This window comes from Periophthalmus magnuspinnatus, chromosome 9 (assembly GCF_009829125.3).
Source record: "Periophthalmus magnuspinnatus isolate fPerMag1 chromosome 9, fPerMag1.2.pri, whole genome shotgun sequence".
Lineage (NCBI taxonomy): Eukaryota > Metazoa > Chordata > Actinopteri > Gobiiformes > Gobiidae > Periophthalmus > Periophthalmus magnuspinnatus.
Window position 1 is genome coordinate 23,359,548 of NC_047134.1, and position 22,452 is coordinate 23,381,999.

Sequence of the window (22,452 nt, forward strand, 5' to 3'; positions counted from 1 at the left end):
TCAAGCTCATCAAGGCTAGCAGTTTTAGGGGCCAAATTTCGGAGCAGTGTTCCATATTAGGAATTCCGACAGCGAGTATCATAGCAACCAAATAGCCAATCCGGAGCCAGGCTGTTGAAGGTAACGCCGCTTTCCTCTGCACCACTGGTTTAGCAGGGAATGGGCACTTAGCAACGCTGTCAATCAAACGTGTTGCTAAAACTAGAAGGAGCGACCTTGAGGGAAGAATTCACCTGATTTGTCTGTTATTAATGTTCATCAATGTTCAATGTTGATTTATGGACATAATAGCGAAATAAATATATCAGGATGATGAAAAGCGGGTTAATATGAACATTTTAAGATAAAAATGACGAGGCAGTTACAGAGAGAGGCGACAATTTTCCAGTGTAAAGTGAATTGGAGTCTGAAGCGCACCCAAGATCACGTAATATTTGGAACATGGCAGGTTAGCTCGCCTCTGGCTGGGAGCTCCTTTAGAGATAGGGTGAGGAGCGCAGTCACATAGAAGGAGGTTGGAGTAGAACCGCTGCTCCTCCACGTGGAGAGAAGCAGCTGAGGTGGCTCGGACATCTGACCCAGAACACACGGCAAGGACTATGTCACTCGGCAGGACTGGGAAGTCCTCAGGAGGAGCTCAAGGAAGTGTCTGGGGTGAGGAAGTTTGGGAATCCCTGTTTAGACTGCTCCTCCTGTGATCCAGCCCCAAATAAAGTAGAAGAAAATGGATGGGTGAGTTTTTCGAGATATATGGTTCAACCCTAGTGTAGAGTTAGGCCTGTCGCGATAATGACTATGTCGACATGACAGACGGAACTGTTATTTTTGGGGACCAATATTTATCATTGGGACTTTTTCTTTGCACTAGTATGGAACTCTTTGTTTTTTGTTGTTTGTTGTTTTTGTACTAAGATCAGATTTGTCCTGTAGAGGGTTGGATAAATAACTTCTATGACTATGTTTCATTTATTTAACTCGTGTTTAACAATACTGTACATATAGAACAGATGTTTGGGAGAATCCTGCCTTGGGTTTGTTGTCAGTGGAATAATGACATTTTTATTGGTTGGCAGTTCGACTCCCATTCTCAACATAAACATCATTATAAAAGGGCTCAGATCCACAGTTCCAGCTCCCACAATTGAATGTTGTCGTTGTGTTCTTGGGCAAGACACTTTGCCCACCTCACCCTCAGTGTCAGTGCAGACTGTATGGATGTGTGTGTGTGAATGGGTGAGTGTTTTCTTCATGTAAAGAGCTTTGAGTGACTTGAAGGTGGAAAAGCGCTATAAACAAAAGTGATTATATGGACTAGTATGGAGTCTCGTGACAGCTCTAGTCTGCACTCACAGAACGACGCTGTTTATCCTGGCTTTTGCTCTTGTTCCTCTCATTGTTAAGGGGCTTACAGTGACTCCCAGCCCCCCATGTCCCCCCTGACTGACAGCTTTACAGCTCAAAGTCCCTGGATTTTCTTTCAGACCTAAAGGAGCCGGCGAGAGAGTGTATCCGTTTATACTGCCTCTGAAATGGGCTTAACTCAATAGTGTGGCCAGGCCTGAGGTATGCTATTCATTTACCTCCAGAGAAGCCAGCGCTGCTACAGACAGAGAGAGAAATGATGGTCCGCCCTGCCCCCTCCCCTCCATGCAAATCGTACATCTCATTGAAACACCGCTCACTTAGGACCTATGTGCTCTGTTCGACTCTGTGTGGCCGTAAGTTAAATGAAGCTTTTCTGAATGGTCTGACCTCCTCATTCAAGAGTTTAATTAACAATAAAATCCTACTTAACCCATGCATCACACAGCCTGAAAGTCAAACACCCAGTTTAAAGTGCACAATGTAACTTTTCTGAGGTTATGCCATCTGCTCGTTTCCATGATGTGAGATGTGATCGGCGGGAGGTATTCCTGTCCCATCGGGAAGACCCAGGACACGTTGAAGGGACTATGTTTCTCAGCTGGCCTGGGAACGCCTCGGGGTCCCACTAGAGGAGATGAAGGAAGTGTCTGGGGTGAGGGAAGTCTGGGATGGATGGGAGATTTGTTTAGCCCTAGTATCGAGTTATTCCTCTCACCACAATGACGATATATCGACATGGCAGATGGAACTATTATTTTTGGGTCAATATTTATGATAGGGTCTTTTTCTTTGTACTACTGTGGAAGTTTTTGTTATTTTTTTGTACTAAGATCAGATTTCCATGGAGATTTTATTGGTTTGGCTGAATTGTTTCACAGTATGCCAGTAATTTCTATTGTTTCTCCATGGATACACATAAATCATGCCACTGGGAGAAGTTACGGGTCCGATTTGTGGAGAGGCGACGCTGCTCACTGTAAGAATACATGTTTTTCAAGGTATTTTTTGAGGTATTAAAACACATATTAATAAGTACTACAATGCCCAGAGGTACACATCATGACGAGCTCAAGTAATGTTTTATAATAAGGGCTGAACTCTGACAAAGTGAAAAAAAGTGCAGTTGAATATTAGTGTTTAGAGGTGTGTGTGGTTACAGTCACAGTTGTAGCCACAGCTGCCCCTGGGACAGACTGACAGAAGTGAGGCTGCCAATCTGCACTGACAGCCCCTCTGACCACCTCCAACACTCACGCACACATCACATTCACACAAGGCAATGCAGTGCAGCGTCTTGCCTAAGAACACAATGACAGAACTTTGTCCAAACGGGAATCGATCCTCCTCTGGGAATCGATGACCATTGAGCTACTGTCACCCAATAACTATGAAAAGTGTCTGTCTTACTCTTAACTTTGAAAAAACAAAAGTATTTAAATTATTCAGAATACTTGTGAGCCCAGCTGACACATGTTTCTTTGTTTTATTTTATATTTCCACTCTTTGAATCCAGCCAGTATATTCTGACTTGTGGCTACTTTGCATAACAGAAACTGATCAAATAAAGGCTAAACAACAAAGCTTTCTCACTTAACCTCTTCATATCAAAATGGAGGTGCAGATATAAAAAGGACATTAGGAAAAATTGCCTTATTTTTCCTTCCCCTCAGTCTGTTCTGCACTGCCTATGACTCTCCGACCTGCACCAATCATAGACTCACAGTATAACAAATGCATGTAAGGTGAGTGAAGTGTCTTGCTCAAAAACATTACAGTAAATGGAATATCTGAAGCGGGTATCCAATCATCAACCTTTGTGTCATTGGGCAAATGTCTCAACAGACTGAGCCACTGAAACTGCTGTGTCCATCAAATGTATTTACACTGTATTTTTCCTCTCGCAGTGGTAGTGCTAATCTACACAAAATATTAGATTTAATACTTCCATAGTTTGTAAATGGCCTTTTCATTGTACACAATTTAACATCAACAACTAAGGACGTGCAGATCTGATACTGGTATTTAGGCTTCCAAATATTTGCTTACTCGATATTCTGGTTCACGTCGTAGTCGGCCCAGAATGTCTCATAATGTTTGAACTTTTATTTATACAAAGTTGTTCTGTAGTTACTTGAGAGATAAGTAACAGCTACATAACACATTTGGATCAGTTTTGTCCATAGACTGTAAATATAAATGGACATAGCCAACGAGCAAGACGCCGTGTTCTTAATAGGAAGAGATCATGGTAGAAATGCAAGGGTTGGGTTTGTTTCCATCCCGTGGGTCCCGTATTTCTGATAATGTATGACCCGCCCCGCAAAGCAAAATCTATTTATAGAACCCGTCTCCACCTGCACCCGCAATCATTAAATACACTGAAGAAATATGTTAATAAATGCACCTTTATTTTAGCGAAAAACATGCTTGAAAACAGTGAATCCGTCAATATGATGAACCAGCTGCAGTTTTCTTTCAAAACAAAATAATACCTCATCTTGAGTCTCCAAATTGCTTCTTTTTGGCTCCATTTACTGTGGCAAATGATTGTTACTGGCTAATGTGGTGCGCGTGGGTGGCCGCTCAAAGGGGGGCGCGCCGTGGTGGCGTCAATTTATAGATTAATTGCGCTGGTTACGTGCTTACATAAACTTTATTATCAAACATAATCCAACATAGGCCAATGTAGATGAATATTAGTTTGTTTAAAAATATTTTACAGGTGATAGTAATAATAGACTACATATTTTTCTTCTGTGAAAAAATGACCCAAGAGCCCACCCCCCTGCTAAACCAGTGGTGCGGGCGGGAAGGGGCGTTACCTTCCACAGCTTCGCCCTGGATTGGCTCTTTGGTTGCTATGATACTCGCGGTTGAACACTATGGGTGACGTCACACTCATTTAGTCCACTTCATTATACAGTCTATGGTTTTGTCTCATTTTACTATAGTTTAAAGGAAATAACGGCTCTTTTCCGTCTCTACGCTGGTATCGGTTGATATCGAGTATGAGCAGATACTTAAACATACAGTATCAAAATCGGTATCGGACTGAAAGAATTGGATCGGTGCATCTCTATCCACATCCAACAGCCTTCATCAATTATTTCTCCCATTCTCTGTAGTTCATTTGCAGTGCCAGTAAAACATGATTGTAATGTCTGGATATGGATTGAGTCTATGCAGAAAACACCACACAGAACCATTACGTCTCACCGGGGCCTCCATAATCGGCCTGTGGAGTCACACTGGATATCGCATTACTATTGTGTCAATTTCCCCGATCACACAAAATCATTGGGTTATCTCTGGAAACATTATTATTCTCAGGGGGAATAAAACAAACAAGATGATGAAACTAATCCATCCTTCTATCCATGGGTTCTGTATGATTAGCAACAGTAGCTTATTGATCCGAAGGTTTGCGGTTCGAATCCTGCTCTCGACATAAACATCACTGGTGAAGCAGTGAGATCTACTGACCCACGGGACTCAGAAGTAAAAAAAACAAACTCTTTGATATCCCATAGAAGTAAAATACCACTCTTTAAAGACTCACATTACAGCAGTACTTGAACCTTATTGAAATTTAGTGTATAAATAGTACATCTGGTCTCTAATCAGGTCCAATTTTGTTATATTTGTGGTTTTTGATTCGTTTTTTTTATCTGTTCAAATGAGTATCTAGCTTCCATACGAGTTTTAGTTTCCATTCGTTTCTGGGCGTCAAGTACTCGCCGTTTTCAGTTTCTAAAATGTGATGACGTCATACCGAATTTCCCTATTGATTACACTGTAATTTTCCATGAAATATCCAAAACGTGAATTCACAAATGCTAAACCTGATCATTTCTGAGTCACTAGACCCAAAAACTCACTGTATTACAACAGAAATATGACTGGCTTATAGCATGTAGTGATGTCATCTAGGATTGTCAAAAGTATTGAAAATCAGATACTAACAGATACTCATTGTTCGCAGATATCGATGCTAAAAAAGTCAAATTCACAGGACAGAAATGAATCTTTCCTGAATAGCTTTAGAATGATCTTGATTGTATCAGAACAAGTATTAGACACATAGACAACACATGGGAATATAAAAGAAAGTACTATCATTTAATGCTCAAAATCAAGTTTAATTGTCTAAAGAAAAAGTGCTTTTGGTATTCAGTATTGAGTCTATTCCTTAGTTTGAAATGTTGGTATCGTGACAACACTAACGTCATCTGAAATTTCCCAACCTTAATAGCGAATACTTTAATTTCCAAAATCATCCCTACTTTTGTACAACTCTGCTTGCTCTGCACTCTTCTCTATAGTGTCAAATGGCCCTGGCCACTGGCTAGTGCACTGTCCTGGTGGGTCGCCGCAGCGGGGGGGAGCGGGGAGTCGGGAAGGGGGTGAAAAGGACAAAACCCCGAGCCCTGACTCATGTCTCGAAGCATGAAAAGTCCGACCAAACAAATCCGATCTGACGGATGCCACGGAGCTTCGGGGAAACGCACTAGAATGGCGTGGAGATAAACGGCACGCTTTGGCCCCATGAGTCACATTCACAGGAGTTTGGAGTAGCGCTCGATACCACGGTGCCCTCTGCAAACTCCTTATCACTTCACTGTTTACTTTGTGTTTTCCAGACGAGCTTACAGCGTGTGTCAGCTGCCTTCAGGCTGAGGGAATCTTTACTGATGTCTTTGAAAACATAATTAAAACTCCGTCGGGCTCCCGTGACACTTTGACATTTTCACCCATTTGCTGAGGCAGAAAGCAACGAGCTGATTTCATTAAAGGTCCCGTATTACACAAAATGGACTCTTGTGAGGTTTAAGGAGTTGTGTTTTCATTCACACATGTTTGAGTAACCCTTTCTTAGTAGTCTGTCTACATCTCAAAAGCTCAAGATGCTCCGTTCATCTCGTGATATCATCAAGTGGCAGTTTTTAAAAGCTCCTTTGCTCATGTTAATTTAAAATACTTAAAAAGCACATTTAGAATAGATTTTTGGGGAAAAGCCTGTTTTAGAGTGATCGTGTCTTCACCAACATACTGCACTTCAAAATGTGTTACCGTGACAGGCCTAGTTAGTAGCTTATACGTTTAATTAATAAAAAGCTATTCATAAATATTGGCTTCAAAGACTGGCCAGAGTGAGAGATCTGTGCTTTTATGGATCTTTACAGTTCACTATATTAAGTGCAGAGTGAGACCTCTTACTTTCAATTTCAATGGTTGGTGTCTTTTGCATCTAATTTTATTTTCTTTTTCACCTCAGGCATTGGCAGCTTTGTTTAAGTAACTAAACACAGTGTGGAGGATCTGCAGGGCTGCGTCTGTGTCTCATTCACAAACATAAAAAGTCAAGCTCATGAGTTCTGTGGTGCGTTTAGTTTTGAGCACCAGAGCGTGTCCAGAGCACATCGACCTCAGCTCATCGGGTTTAGGGGGAGCGTCTGGTCAGAGGTGAGAGTGAGTGAATTAAGGCTTTTTTTGTTTAGTTGTCTATTAAAACATTCAAATGAAATAATGACCCAGGTATTTTTATTTCGCTTTTTTGTCTGTGATTCAAGATATGAACATTAACAACAGCCAAATCAGGCACCTTCTTTCCCCGAGGTCGATATCATTAGCAACAGGTTTGATTGACAGCGTTGTTAGCTATAACTGCTCTAGCCTCGATGAGCTTCATTTGACTGGAGCCAGACGCTGTGGGTGACGTCACATTCACTTAGTTCCACTTCTTTATACAGTCTATGGTTTAGTCACACCGGACAATTTTGTGCCTAAAATGGCCGCCCCCTGGAATCCTGTTTTCTGAGAGACCAGCCCTTCAGTGCACAAAGCGGCCCTGGAGTCTGATCAGTGCATGATGTTTATGATCAGGACATAGTACAGTCACCACAGTGATGAGATTATCGCGTTTGCCAGAAAACACAACATGGCTGTCCCACTACAAACTGCATTAGTAATGAACCCACCTCAGTAAAGGGCTTATAGTGAGCAAAATGGACTTGTTATAATTCAGCATAATCATTAAACAAAAGACTTTACATCCTCCAGATCTCCAGAAATCGCCACCACATTTGATTTGATCAGTTTTGTTTTATCCAACTTGACCAATTTACCAAAAGCAGACAAAATTTCAAGCTTTCTTTTTCACTGTGTCAGAGATGCAGGTCTAGTGCCCTCTGCTGGTGATTTTTAACTGTAGAGGCAAAAGTAAAGTGTTCCTTTTCTGGCACAGTGCTGTATTCTGTCATATAGGAAATAACGAAGACGTATGAGTTCTGCAGACAGATGATGGAGCGGAGCACTGACATTAAAGAGATTGTAGAACTGTGAATTAGTAATTCTGACATTAAAACTAGAGCTCTGTACATGGATGTCTCTGTTCTCCAGGATGTTCCTAAAAAAAAAAAAAAAAACTCTAAAAAGGTCAACGAGTCAAGACTCTGGGCATCTTTAAATATTTGAATAATATAAATGTTACAGTAAATGTTAAAGCTCAGGTGGAATATTATGGATAAGTACATATACACACACTGCAGTAATGTAAAGGGCTTAGAATAGAACATTAAAGGTGCGCTCTGTTTGTTTTGCTTGGAGACTATCAGGTCAACCTTGCACAGCAAAATGCATTCACAAATATGCATTCTCTAGATATTTGTGAGTTCACAAACTCAGGAGCACAGAGCAGCACTCAGGCCTATGTGGAGCCAAAGGTGGAGCCCCAGACGAACCAAAATAAAGATGGCGATGGCGTCGTATTGACACTAAAATTGGCTGACGGTCAGGGCTTTGTGCTTTTGACAGGGAAGATGTCTGAGCTTTTCTCTCCACTGGAAGTAACCACAGTTTGATTTTTGGTCTTGTTCTGCTGTTGAAAGACTTTAACCAATCAAATTCAAATTATTGTCATGACATTGAGCAGAGCTACACATATGATTCTGGCAGAGCCACGTCAGCAGTACAACATTTTTACCAAGGCCAAACCTCCATCCTCGAGTCATATAAGTCAGGTCATTAAAATGAATTAATTCCGATGTAACATGCTGCTTTTAGGAATTCAGGTGTTTCTAAAAATAAAGCGGGAAAATAAAGCGAGACTGGACAGAGACCAGAGTGAGACCAGAGTGAGACCAGAGTGAGACCAGAGTGAGACCAGAGTGAGACCAGACTGAGACCAGACTGAGACCAGACTGAGACCATAGAGGGACCACAGACGGGCTGTAGAGGGTCTGTGGGGCCAATAAACAGCATGAGCACTAATGAAATGGGACAGGGCTGTGTTCTGTGCTCTGTGGCCTGGGCGTAACACGCCGCATATGATGTGATTCAGCAGAATCACAGGCATGAGGTTATAACATGACTCCGTGTGAGCACACTGAGCTGGGAGGAGATGGAGGAGGAGGAGGTGGAGGAGGTAAAGGGTGAAGCGAGGAGGAGGAGAAGGAGGAGGAGGTAGTGGGGGAGGAGCAGGAGCAGGAGGAGACTCTCGTATCGTTATGCACAGGGTCACGCTTGGTTTGGTGCCACGCCACGCCTTATCAACCAATGACCACGAGCAGACGAGCGGCACAATGGGACGGTCTCGCGCCTCTGAAGTTGGAAGTGGGAAGAACGGCAGATGGAGGATAAAACATTTGGGAAAGGCGAGATAGAGGAATAAATAGACTCTTTCCAAAAGGTGTCATTGTCAAACCAGAAAACTCCAGATTGACTATTGAATTAAAGCTGCACTATGTAACTTTTCAGGTAGGGGGTCTGCCTTATTTTTCCTCATGGAGATGTGATTATTTTGACTTAAATGTTTCACAGTATGGCATTATCCATCTAGGACGTATTTCTTTATTGCTCAAAATACCTTGAAATACGTTGAAAAACCTGCATGTTTACTCTGAAAGGGCTCGCCTCTCCACAGCTTTGACCTGTAGCTTAGCCTTGTGGCGTCACCAGATTGCGTCTACGGAGATAGATGCGCTTAATGCCATAGTTTGGAACATTCTAGGCAAAACATTTCCATAGGTGGCGGACCCTTGCCAATAAAGGTACGTATTGCACCTTTAAGTACAGATCGATCAGTTTGATCTATTTGTCCATGTTGTGAATTTCAAGACAACCGCGCACTGACATCAAAACAAGCGTAAAAAAAAAAACCCTCACATCATTATCATCCTCATCATCATCATCCTCATCATACCACGCGCCCAAAGTCCACAGCACGCGCTCTCCATCGCTCAAATAGGGTCACGTGGTGTTCAAATTGCAATTAACAAGATAAGGTTAATGGAAAGCGCGCGAGGAGCTGAATAAAGGTGGATCGGTTCAGAATTGCGCAACAGGTCGTAGCCTTTGTTCATTACGCGATGTGGCCAAAACACTGAAGCGCCTCTGGTGATGAATTTAACACAAAACAGCAACAAAAAAGCCAAGAACGCGTGAGAAAACAGCACTTAAAATGTCAAAAAAAACATGATGTAACTGCCAAGCCACGCGTCTTCAAAACATGAGGTAGAAGAGAGCAGCACGTACCAGGTATAGCCAGGTTGGTGAGCGGGATGGTGTGCATGCTCGCCGGTAAACTTGCCATCCAGTCCACGAAGCGCTGGTCCACTCTCCCGTGAGACGAAGCCATGCTGCCGCCGTCGGTGTCTGCTCGGATGCCTCCCCTCCTTCAACTCGATCTGTACCCGGACACTGCCTGCATGCGCCAGCCCCAGTGCGCGCGCTCTGCCTCGCTCTCTCTCACACACAAACACACACATACACACACACACGAGCACACACACAAGCCACCGACAGCCAGTCCACACCCCCCCGGAGCGGTGGGCACATCGGCGGGGGAACAAGATTATGAAAATGCGGATGAGCGAGTAGAAATATGGCATCAACCGTGAGATGGTGCGACTTTCCAGCGTTCAGCGGTGACAGGACGAGTTTGTCTCATCAGCTGCCAATATATGATAAATAAATAGGTTTCATAATAAAAGCCAAAGGCCACACTCAGTACGATATATATGATCTGAGTGAGGAAGATGTAAAGTGTCCGTGGTTAGAGGAACATTGTGCGTAAAGATTCACACAGGCCAATCTGTGCATTTCAACGATAAACTAGAGTCTACGTGGTGTTTGTCCACTGATCTGAAGGTTGGGGGTTTGAATCCCGCTCTCGACATAAAAACATCACTAGTTGAGCGGTCAGATCCGTTGACCCACAGGTTGACGGTGCGATTCCAGCTCCAAAATATCAATGCTGTCATTGTTTTCTTGGGCAAAACAGTTAACCCACCTCCCTCCAGCGTCTGTGTACAGTGGTGTATGAATGTGTGTGTCCTTCCTTGATGACTTGAAGATGGAAAAGCGCTGTATAAAAATGTTTCCAGTATTTTGTATTAGAAATATTTTAACAGATCCATAATACGGTTTGTCTTTATTACAGCAAATCCATCATTTTCTCCCTGCAGTGGGTCTGATGTCAAACTGTTTGGGTTAAAGTTTATCCATTCAAAACGCTGCGTGCATACAAACTTCACTCATTTAAAGGCGCACGATGTAACTTTTCTGGACCAGCTCTGGATCACCAAGTAGATGTTATCCCTTTGCCTGAAATCTTCCTCAGTAGGGCATTAAACCATCTATCTAAATGATAAATCGTCACATTTATATAGCTCTTTTCCACCTTCAAGACACTCAAAGCACATTACATCAAGGAACCTCTCACCCATTCACACACACATTCATATACACATTCACACACACATTCATACACACTGATACACAGACACTGGGGGAGAGGTGGGTTAAGTGTCTTGTTGTGCCAAGGACACAACAACTGCAACAGCTGGAATCACACAGCCATCCAGCATTTAGCATTTAATTCATTACATGTGTCAAAAATACCTTGAAGTTGGAAATCTAGGGGTAATAATGGACACAGATTTGAACTTTAACAGCCACATCAAACCAATAACATCTGCAGCTTTTTACCATCTAAAAAACATTGCAAAAATCAAAGTTATACTGTCAAAACTAGACTTAGAAAGACTTATCCATGCATTTGTCTCCAGTAGGTTAGACTGTAACGGCCTGCTCACTGGCCTCATCAGAACGCTGCTGCTCGGGTCCTGACTAAAACCAGGAAGTTTGAGCACATAAGTCCTGTGCTCAGGTCTCTGCACTGGCTCTTGTCGCCGAGAGAATAGATTTTAAAGCGGTTTTATGCAGCTAAAACCTGGAACAGTCTTCCTGAAGATGTGAGAAAGGCCTCTACTTTGACAGTGTTTAAATCCAGGCTCCAAACGGTTCTGTTTAGCTGTGCATACGACTGAAAGGGTTTTATTCTGCACTTTTCTCTTTTAATATCAATTTTATATCATGATCATTTATGTTTTATTTGTTTGTATTATGATTTTAATGTCTTTCTTATTCTGAAAAGCCCTTTGAATTACCTACAAATAAACTTGCCTTGTCTTGTAAACCATGTATTCTTAGTGTGAGCTGGGTCGATATAACTGTCCATTTCTATCCATTTCTCATTTGCATTTGCGCATTTGTTTTTTTCACAGTGTATTTTATGTAATGGTTTTGGTTTCATCTGTCATACACAAGCATAACTTCTATTTTCCCTGTAATATTTAGTTCCATAGTGTTTGCGTTTGGCAGTGAGATCGGCGTGAACACACAGCTGCCAATGTGTGTGGGGCACAGCAGAGTCGTGATGAATGAAGTTAATTGATTTGACTAATTACAGAAAACATCCCCCCACACTCCTAATGGGACAGAGTCAAAAACGCCCACTTCCCCATGTGAGACTTTCAAGGACTCGATAAGAGTGTGGGAATTAACGGCACTATTGTTGGATAGAAAGATGTGATCATTGGGCTCCTGTGTGGGCTGTTAAGAGGCTCTGCATAAGATAAGGTTAAAGATGGAGTAGGCGAGTTAAATGCCACAGCAGAAAGTTGTGAAGAGTTGGCAGAATGTAAAGATAGAAAGTTTATGTTAAGAACGTTAGCCAACAGGGTGACGACCTCAAATAGTAGTAAAAGTGGGAAAAAGATGGGACAGGCTGAGTTTAAAGCAACGCTGTGTAACTTTCTGGAGGTAGAAAGTCACCTGTATTACACGGAAATAGAAAGATAAAGGTCCTGTATTACACAAAATGGACTCTTGTGAAGTTTAAGTCATGTTATAATGCTGTTACCTCCTCAAAAACAGACCTGGAGTTGTGTAGTGTTTCATCCACACATGTTTGAGTAACACTTTATTATTAGTCTGTCTAAATCTCCAAATGCTCTGTTCCACTTTGTGATGTCATGAAATGGTATTTTACAAGTTAACAGCTCCTTTTACCTTTAGTTTAGTAGTGATGAGCAATTCCAGGGCTGAAATCATCCAAATGATTCTAGTGAAGGTGTATAGAGTTTAAAAACACAGTGGAGCACTTCCTGTATTTCCACATGACATCACAAGGTGGAACAAAGTGTTCAGTCTAAATATGCAGGTTTGTGTGTTAAACATGTGGGAATGAAAAAAAAAAACAGCTCTGGGCATGTTTGTGATTAGGAAAAAATATTAGAATATAGAACAGAAAACAGTGTAATATGGGCCCTTTAAAGCCATACTCCAGCACATTCTCCATGAAGATAGATTTAATACCATATTGTGGAACATTATAGCCAAAGGAACAACATCTCCCTCTTCTAGGCCAAATGAGTCACTCATATTTGGTCTGTTTTTTTGGTCAGTTTTTTTGGCTAAAATGTTTTGTGGTGGGGCTTTAATTTTGTAGATAATAACTGTCAAACACAAAGAGACCTTAGAATAACTATAGACTGTATACATAACTATAGACTGTATATATAACTATAGACTGTATATATAAACGGACATGGCTAATCTGCTAGTTTTCCAAAAAAGAAGAATAAGAAGGAGCGCTTTTGGCTCCAATTCACTACATTGATCCTGGCATGTACATTTTTGCTATTTTGTCTGTAAATCAAGATATGAACATTAATAACTGACAAATCAGGTGCCTTCTTTGTCTGAGGTCGCTCCCGCTAGCGTTAGCAACAGGTTTGATTGACAGTGTTGCAAAGCGCCTGGTCCCTGCTAAGCCAGCGGTGTGGGTGGGAAGGGGTATTACCTTTAATAGTCTGGTCTGGATTGGCTCTGGCTGTCGGAATTCCCAATTTGTAACTCGGCTCCAAATTGCCGCTATAACTGTTAGCTTTGATGAGCTTCATTTGACTGGACGAGTGATGTCACACTCCCTTAGTCCACGTCTTAACACAGTCCATGGTCACAACATATCACAACCCTGAATGTCAGAATCCCCAAAAAGTGTTGATATTTTTCCTGTTTTCTTTGCAAATTTAACTTTTGTTTTACATTAATGTGGGGGTGGATGGCTGTGCAGAACAACCCAAATATGGACAGGTGGTCAGCAGCCAACAGAACACAAAATGTCTGTATCTATATATTTGATTCCATTACATATCTACATAGTCTTCCAAAGCCCCTATAGCCCACCTGCTCCTACCTTCTGTTCTGTATAAATATTTTGCAGTGACATCGTGCTGGGGGGGTTCTACATGTATCTCTATGGGCGGAATGCTCAGCGGTTACATAGAGACACAATGCAGACACCTGTTGTAGTTCAGCTAAGTGAGTTCTTTACAGTCTGATTGTGCTGAAATAAAGCTCAGATTTAAGTCTAACTTGGGTAACAGCACTTCAGACAGAGCAGTGCATACAGTTAGCATCACATCTCCAGGGAATGTTGATGACAGTATCAGTTTTGCTGTTAGCCAACCACCGTCTACTACTTCTGACACAGGAGTTGACTGGTTCGTCCTGAGCAAGATCTTGGCTTAAGATCTGGAAAATGCAATGACATCACACACTGATCCAAACAGGTGACCCGGCATCACGGGTCAAAGGACGGGTCAAATGCAAACAAGAATATGAAGTAAAAGGTCAAGCTGTGCGACAAAACACTATATTATCTTTAGTTGTTAAATCAGCCCTATTGTGCTTGTGTACGTGGCACCCGTGGATCATTAGAAAGTGCGTGCGTCACAGTGGGCGTGTACAGGTGGAGGTGAAAATGGGGTTCAATCGGCAAAATGGTGTCTTGAAAATAAGCAATTAAAAGTTTACTCAAACATGAATCACTGCAAATACAAATTCAGAGGCTCAATGAGAAGAAACGACTAGAACATGATTAAAAGCTCTGAAAAGTCCAGTTTGCAGAATAGATCTGATTTAACAGTTGTGCAGAAACAGACTGGGAAAGCGAAACACGCCAACGAAAAAATATATATGATCATGTTTTGAAAATCTCACCTTTTATACCATTACTACAAATACATGTATTGTTGGACTGGTTGTACTTTGGATCCAGGGTCACTCGGGACCGTGCACACTGTGATATCAGACCATATGGCTCTGTTTGACTTTTCCCACCATAAATAAGACAGAGACACAGAGTGAGAGACTGAAATGGACCCACTGCACAATGTGCAACTCTGGAGACGCAAACCTGTATTTAAAGCTGCATCATGTACCTTTTCTGGTGGATAGTACAGCACCGGCTTGTCTCCATGGATTGATTATTTATTTATTTATTCATTTATTTATTTAATTTCCTTTGCCTTCCACAGAATGGCTTTAAGCATATCAGTCTAGAGAGTGTTTTTATTGCTCAAATATACCTCGAAAAACAGGTATTTTTATAGTGTTTGGTGTTTCATAGTACGGCATTAAATCTATCCATCTTGCTACATTCATTGAACTACAGGTGTTTTGATTGTTAATAAAAACATTCTTACTGTGAGCGGGCTTGCCTCTCCACAGAGCTGACCTGGAACCTGGCCTTGATAATGTCACCTCTTTGTCTTCACTGGAGATAAATAATTTGAATGCAGTGACTGTCATGCTGCTGGATGTGACCTCCGATTATCTGTGTATGTGTGTGTGTGTGCCTGTGTGTCCATATGTGTGTGTGTCTGTATTTCTGTATGTCTGTGTGTGTCTGTGTGTGAGATAAATAATTTAAATGCCACGACTGTTATGCTGCTGGTTGTGACACTCCTTCTCCGATTCCCCGTGTGTATGTCTGTGTGTGTATCTGTGTCTGTGTGTGTGTGTGTGTGTGTGTGCAGAGTCTTCTTACTCACCTGTGTATAGTCTGCAGTCAAACCTCAGTGCTTCAATCCTCACTTCTCCAGACAGAAGCTGCCGTCCTGTTCGATGGAGATATTGGCAGTCGACTTGGACATTTTTGTAGTAACTTACTTTTTTTCAACATGTTTATACTTACCCCGGTTTTGCCTGAAGTCCCCTGCTCCAAAGACCTCCCAGGAAACTTGGTTAATATCCCTTCATTTGTCAGTCTTAAGTCTGTCTTTTGAGCCGCAGCAATGATAGCATCAGAAAAGTTACATAGTGCATCTTTAATTAAATAATTTTGTGGATCAAGAGGACGCTTTACAGTATATAACTGATTTTTATTAAGGTGTAATATATTTGAATAACAGCCCTCAAATGCAAAGTACCACCAAAGATTTCCAAGTACTACCAGGACTAAACCAGGTCTATGACAGGACTATCCCAGGTCTAATCTAGGACTAAACCAGGTCTAAATCAGGTCTATAACAGGACTATTCCAGGTCTAATCTAGGACTAAACCAGGTCTATGACAGGACTATCCCAGGTCTAATCTAGGACTAAACCAGGTCTAAATCAGGTCTATAACAGGACTATTCCAGGTCTAATCTAGGACTAAACCAGGTCTATAACAGGACTATTCCAGGTCTAATCTAGGACTAACCCAGGTCTAAATCAGGTCTATAACAGGACTATCCCAGGTCTAATCTAGGACTAAACCAGGTCTAAATCAGGTCTATAACAGGACTATTCCAGGTCTAATCTAGGACTAAACCAGGTCTATAACAGGACTATTCCAGGTCTAATCTAGGACTAAACCAGGTCTATAATAGGACTATTCCAGGTCTAATCTAGGACTAAACCAGGTCTATAATAGGACTATTCCAGGCCTAATCTAAGGCTAAACCAGATCTAAACTAGGTCTATAAAAGGACTACTCCAGGTTTAATCTAGAACTAAACCAGATCTAAACCAGGTCAGGACTAAACTAGGTCTATAACAGGACTATTCCAGGTCTAATCTAGGGCCAAACCAGGTCTAAACCAGGTCTAATCTAAGGCTAATCCAGATCTAAACCAGGTCTATAACAGGACAAAACCTGGTCTAAATCAGGTATTTAACAGGACTATTCCAGGTATAATCTAAGGCTAAACTAGATCTAAACCAGGTCTATAACAGAGCTATTCCAAGTTTAATTCAGGGCTAAACCACGGTAGGTCTAAAGCACCAGACTGAAGAGCTTTAATAAGGAGGAGGTTGCGTACCACATCTTGAGAAACACTGTAGACTTAGTCATGGTAAAATGTGTTGAAGTGCTGTGGATAACAAAGAAGTAAAACGTATATGGATAAATCCCATTACCAGTGCACCATGGGAAGTAGGTTAATATATGTGGACTTGGGTAAAACACAGATATATGGGATTAACATGAGCTGCCCTGGGGCTTCTTCTTCTGTCACTTTCTTGGCATTTTTTGCGTCCGTTGATCCAAACGCCGTTCATCTTGTTGAATGCAGAGACCCACCAGCTTCAGCGGCCGCTTACGTAAGAGCCCTCAGGTAACAGCGGCGCCTTCTCCTCCAGTGGACCAATCAAATCAGCCATGTCAATGCAGCACCGGCGTCCATTTATAGAAAACTGGGGAGTGTCAGAGAGCATCACCGTCAGAGCTTAAAACGGTTCTCAATCGGCAAGAAATGAGCACTACAAGATGAGATTTGTCTGAAAAAAATGGTACAAGTTAAAGGGCCCATATTACACTGTTTTCTGATCTATCCTATAATGTTATTTCCTCATCACAAACAGACCTGGAGTTGTGTTTCGTTTAATTCACAAATGTTTAACACACAGACCCAGCATATTTAGGATAAGATCAAACAGGAAACACTCTGTTCCACCTTGTGATGTCATGTGGTAATACAGGAAGTGCTCCACTGTGTTTTTAAACTCCATACACCTTCACTATAATCATTAGGATAATTTCTGGAATTGACAATCTCTATTGAACTAAGTGTAAAAGGTAGCTTGTTAACTAGAAAACTACCACTTCATGACATCACAAGGTGGAACAGAGCATTTTGAGCTTTGGAGATGTACACAGACTAATAAAGGGTTACTCAAACATGTGAGAATGAAACAAAACACAACTCCAGGTATGTTTTTGATGAATAAACAGCATTATAACATGCCATAAAGCTCACAATAGTTAATTTTTACGTAATATAGGACCTTTGTTTATCATTCTTTAAAGTTGTAAGTTGTAACTTTTTATCTGAGGGTCGCCCACCTTCTTATATCCATGGACATGTTTATTTCTTTATTCCACATTATGGGAAATCTCCATGGCGACGAGGTGACACAACCAGGCCATGATCTGTGGAGAGGTGAGCCCACTCTCAGGGAATACGTGCATGTTTTTCAAGGTAATCATAAGGGTAAACTGAAATAAATGAATGGAAGATAAGGATATGTTTAATGCTGTACTGTGAAATATTCCACAACAAATTTGTACCTTTACCAATTAATGTAATGTTACCGGTGTCTACCTCACCCTTTAACCAAAAAAAGTCTGAATTTTGAGGTGTTTTTGAATTTTACAGAGCACGTATCCCTTGTGTTTTTTATCATCCTGCTTTTATTTTGTAATTTCTGTGGCCCTGTTTATTTATTTATGTACTTACTTCCTGTTACATTGATTCTTTACCCCGCCCTCATGTCTCTCACCTGTGCGTCTTCCTCCTTGTGCTCATACAAACGCTGTGCTTTCTTCTGCCCTCTGTTGGTTCACTGCCAGTGTCACGTCTTGTTTTTTTTTTATTTTTGTGTTCAGTCAATGAGCACAGTTTTATCTAGCGTTTTTCCACTTTCAGTTCCATTCGAACACACATTCATTTTTCATTTTTGAGTGTGCACAAACACTGGGGGTGAGATGGGTTAAAGAATGTTCCAAGTGTAGTCCTCCATTTTGGGTCCTCCCTGTTTAAAATGTGACCACATGTGTAAAATAGATTAATGCGATCTACATTACAATGCGGACAGACCAGCAAAAAACTGTTTAAAGTTAATTTATTGAACAATCATTTTGAATTGACCAAAACAAAAAACACAATACTATTTAGTGAAAACTGCATATGTTTGTATTGGCGTTAATATAAAATGTAGTGGACAAGTTTGATCATAAAATTAAGGCAAGTACAGAACAGTCTTATCTCCATATATGCAGAATGATGCCAGTCCACACACAAAGTCTACAAACATGATCCTGAACAGATAAACTTATGTACACTAAATGTACTAAATTAAACTTTTGAAACCATTTGACCTTCTGCTCATTCATAAGTTTGTCTGCTAATGCACACTTGTGTTTTTAATTTGATTTAGAGTTTCATTCCAGTTAGATATTTGAATGTTTTAACACCGGCAGGTAAAAGTTATAGATGAATTAGTATTTTAAGCATAGACTGTAAATATAAATGGACACAGCTAACCTGCTAGCCGCCGTATTCCAAACAGGAAATGAGCATGGGAGCGCTTCTTATTCCATTGACTCTGGCTCCAATTCACTTTCTATTGAAAAACTGTCGCTCCTCTCTCTGTAACTGCTGAAGTCAGGGTCGTCATTTTGGTTTTAACCCTTTAAGGACTGAGCACAGTATAGAGCATTATAGTTCGCCTAGGCTTTTCTTTTTTAGCCATAAAAAGTCATGTTAAAGGAAGTATCAGAATGTACTGCATTTTTTCACACAACTAACTCTATTTTACATCTCCATCTGTATTTTTCCTTTGACACTTAAAATAACTGACTGTGAAAATCCCGGCGGCACCTGCGCTCTGATTGGTCATCTTCGAGGGACAACATAAGCAAATTACCGTAATGACAGTAACATATTTAAAGAGCCTCATGCCTCTGCTTTGAGTTACTGTTTGAATTTACATGAAGCACAATTGGTTGTGGAGTTATTGTAATGGAAAGTCCGTAATCGCGCTCTATTGGCGACGATAGCATCCGCCACAATAGGGTTAAAATGTTCAGATTAACCCGCTCTACATAATCCTGGTGTTTTTATTTTGGTATTTTAGCTGTAACTCAAGATGTGAACATTAATGACAGAAAAATCTGGCGCTTTTTTCCCCGAGATCGCTCCCACTAGCATTAGCAACAGGTTTGATTGACACCGTTGCTAAGAGCTAAACAATCGGTGCGAGTGGAAAGGGCCGTTACCTTCTCACTCCAGATTGATTCTTTGGTTGCTCCGATACTCAGTCAGAATTCCAAACATGGAACTCGGCTCTGAATTGTCCCCTATAACTGCTCGAGCCTCGATGAGTTTCATTTGACTGGAGCCAAACGTTTTGTGGGTGACGTCACTCTCACTTCTTTATACAGTCTATGCTTCAAATAGATTTTTGTTACATTCTGAAATGAATTTTAAGGGGGGCTGGGTAATATGAAATTATTATTTGATCATCACAAGTTTCAATTCAGTTTGATTTTGTCTTATTAATGAGAAAATTATAAAATGTCTTTTAAAAAAACTAAAGAAAAGACACAATTAACACAAAAAATTGCAATATTTCTTTCAAAGTCTGACGTCTGCTTCAAACCACATGCTCTTACTGACAGAGGACTGACTGTTGACCTGTCCATTAAAACACCCAAGCTGATCACTGACCACTAGAAATAACTGCATCTTAACTCCAATGTGATTAAATGCACAGCCCTACTGCTAAGTCACTATTAGCATAAAAAATACAATAGTCTTTCGGTTACTTACTGTTAACATTGCATTGGCTGTTGATCATCACCATAACTTTAAAATACTGAACTATCCACTTAACAATCTCATACTAATCTTTCTATTGAAATCATACATGTTCCATCCCAAAACTTATTGAAATGAGACATTGTCCTATCAGCTTATGTGTCCGGCTCCTGGCTTCTACTAAACCCACCATGAAAATAAAATGTAAATAAAATGAAATAATAACATTAAAGATTTCACACAATCTAGATTTGCTGCATTGGCTTCAGGTTCGGAGACACCTGAAAAGACAAGAGAAAACACGCTTTCATGAATCCAAGTCATAGAACCTTAGTTACATTCATAACTTTCATAATGTCTGCTCAGACTGGCTTCATGCAATCACTACTGAACCTGGGATCACATTATGTCATACACTGAGGACTAGGGATGGGACCATAACCTGTACTAAGGTATTAAAATGCCACAATATCAATACAGTGAGGATGCCTTCTAACAATATTAATTTTAGCTGCCCCATCTGTGTTAAAGATCATTGGCCTGTAGAATGTTGCTATGCCACCTGAAAACCAGCAATCCTCCAGTCACACAGAGTTTAGAGCTAACCCGCTAGCCTTTACGTTAAAAGTATATTGAAGGTAGACAGCCGATATGTCCATGTATCAGATATCTATAGTAGAAATGAGGCACTATCTGTGTCAAATGGTTTTCCACAGCACCCACAGTCACAGGTGCAAACACACACTGGAGATTCACTCGTTGGTGCCAATTTCATGTGTGTACTAAATATATGATAAATATATTAGATTAGATTTAATAATATTTACATCCATGTGTGCCTAACATATATTAACTGATCTGTGTTTCAATCAATCTCTGCACACCAAAGTAGGACATAGCCGACGAGCAATATATTGTACACTAACACTTTTTAAACATAAGAAGCCCCTAAGCAGCTTCATGGTATAATGTCACACTGTGGTTATTCGGTCACAGTGGAAATTTCACACTGTCCCACCCCTACTGAGGACACATCATATCAAAGAGAGTAATTTTGGGTTCACTGCAAACTGGTTTTAGTCATAAGATCTGGCAACCCAAAGTGCAGTGTTCATTGTAATTTCTGATTGGATAAAATGCTTCATATAAATCTAAACTAAATCTAATCACTTAACAGGATTTTACATTATATGAATATAGACTCACCTCAAACGGGGCTCCGGTGCACGCCTTGATGTCGTCTGGAGTCAGCCCCTCCCAGATCTCGATCAGAGTGAGGCCTTTAGTCTGGTCCACATCAAACACAGCCTGCGCACACACACAAACACACACACAGACACACACAGAGCTCTTTACAATGCAGCAAATACAAGAGACATGGTGAGGACAGAACATGTCACCTGCTCTGATGCACTCACCAGGACTGAGTCTGGAGGAGAGAACTGACACTTTAAAAGGCCTGTAAGACGCCATTTTCTGATCTGTGTTATAATGTTTCCTCATCACAAACACAAATACAGGAAGTGCTCTACTGTGTTTTTAAACTCATTTGTATGATTTCAGTCCTGGGATTGCCAGTCTCTACTGAACTAAAGGTGAAATGTAGATGTTAAAACTACTACTTCATGACATCCCAAGGTGGAGCAGAGCATTTTGAGCTTTGGAGATGTAGACAGACTAAAAATAAAGTGTTACTCAAACATGTGTGAATGAAAAAACACAACTCCAGGTCTGTTTTTGATGAGGTAACAGCATTATAGCATTTAAAAGGCCTGTAAGACGCCATTTTCTGATCTGTGTTATAATAGTAAATTTAGTAAATTTTCTGATCTGTGTTATATAGTAAATTTTGCGTAATGTAGGACCTTTAAAGCATTTCATGACATAGATCTGTAGAAATCTATAGTCTATATGTAAAGGTGGATCGTACTCAGTTACATTTACAAAAAAAATACTAATACCTTTTGATGTCGATTTCAGACAAAAGTAACCCATATCTGTTGATCTATTTTACTCCATCTTGAGGGATATATTTTACTACTTAAATAAAAACTGATCCTAAACCCAGTTGACCTCTGACATCATGAAACTTGTAAATTGAAAAGTAAATGACTCTCGGTAAACAAATGTGGTGTTAAATGTCTCAGCTCTTAAT

General features: G+C 40.8%; 2 protein-coding genes across 2 annotated transcripts in view; both read right to left on the minus strand.

Annotated features, from left to right (window-relative positions):
- The window catches only part of plcxd3 (phosphatidylinositol-specific phospholipase C, X domain containing 3), a 38,698-nt gene extending 28,524 nt beyond the window's left edge, over positions 1-10,174 (minus strand). Inside the window, exon 1 of the mRNA XM_033973427.2 lies at positions 9,898-10,174. Within this exon, the coding sequence (XP_033829318.1) occupies positions 9,898-10,000 (103 nt within the window). The 5' untranslated portion in view covers positions 10,001-10,174. The remainder of the gene's footprint in view (positions 1-9,897) is intronic.
- An 8,408-nt stretch (positions 10,175-18,582) lies between these two features.
- The window catches only part of oxct1a (3-oxoacid CoA transferase 1a), a 92,580-nt gene continuing 88,710 nt past the window's right edge, over positions 18,583-22,452 (minus strand). The window contains exons 16-17 of the mRNA XM_033972896.2: positions 21,504-21,605; positions 18,583-20,578 (exon numbers count right to left, since the gene is read on the minus strand). Of these exons, the coding sequence (XP_033828787.1) occupies positions 20,543-20,578; positions 21,504-21,605 (138 nt within the window). The 3' untranslated portion in view covers positions 18,583-20,542. The remainder of the gene's footprint in view (positions 20,579-21,503; positions 21,606-22,452) is intronic.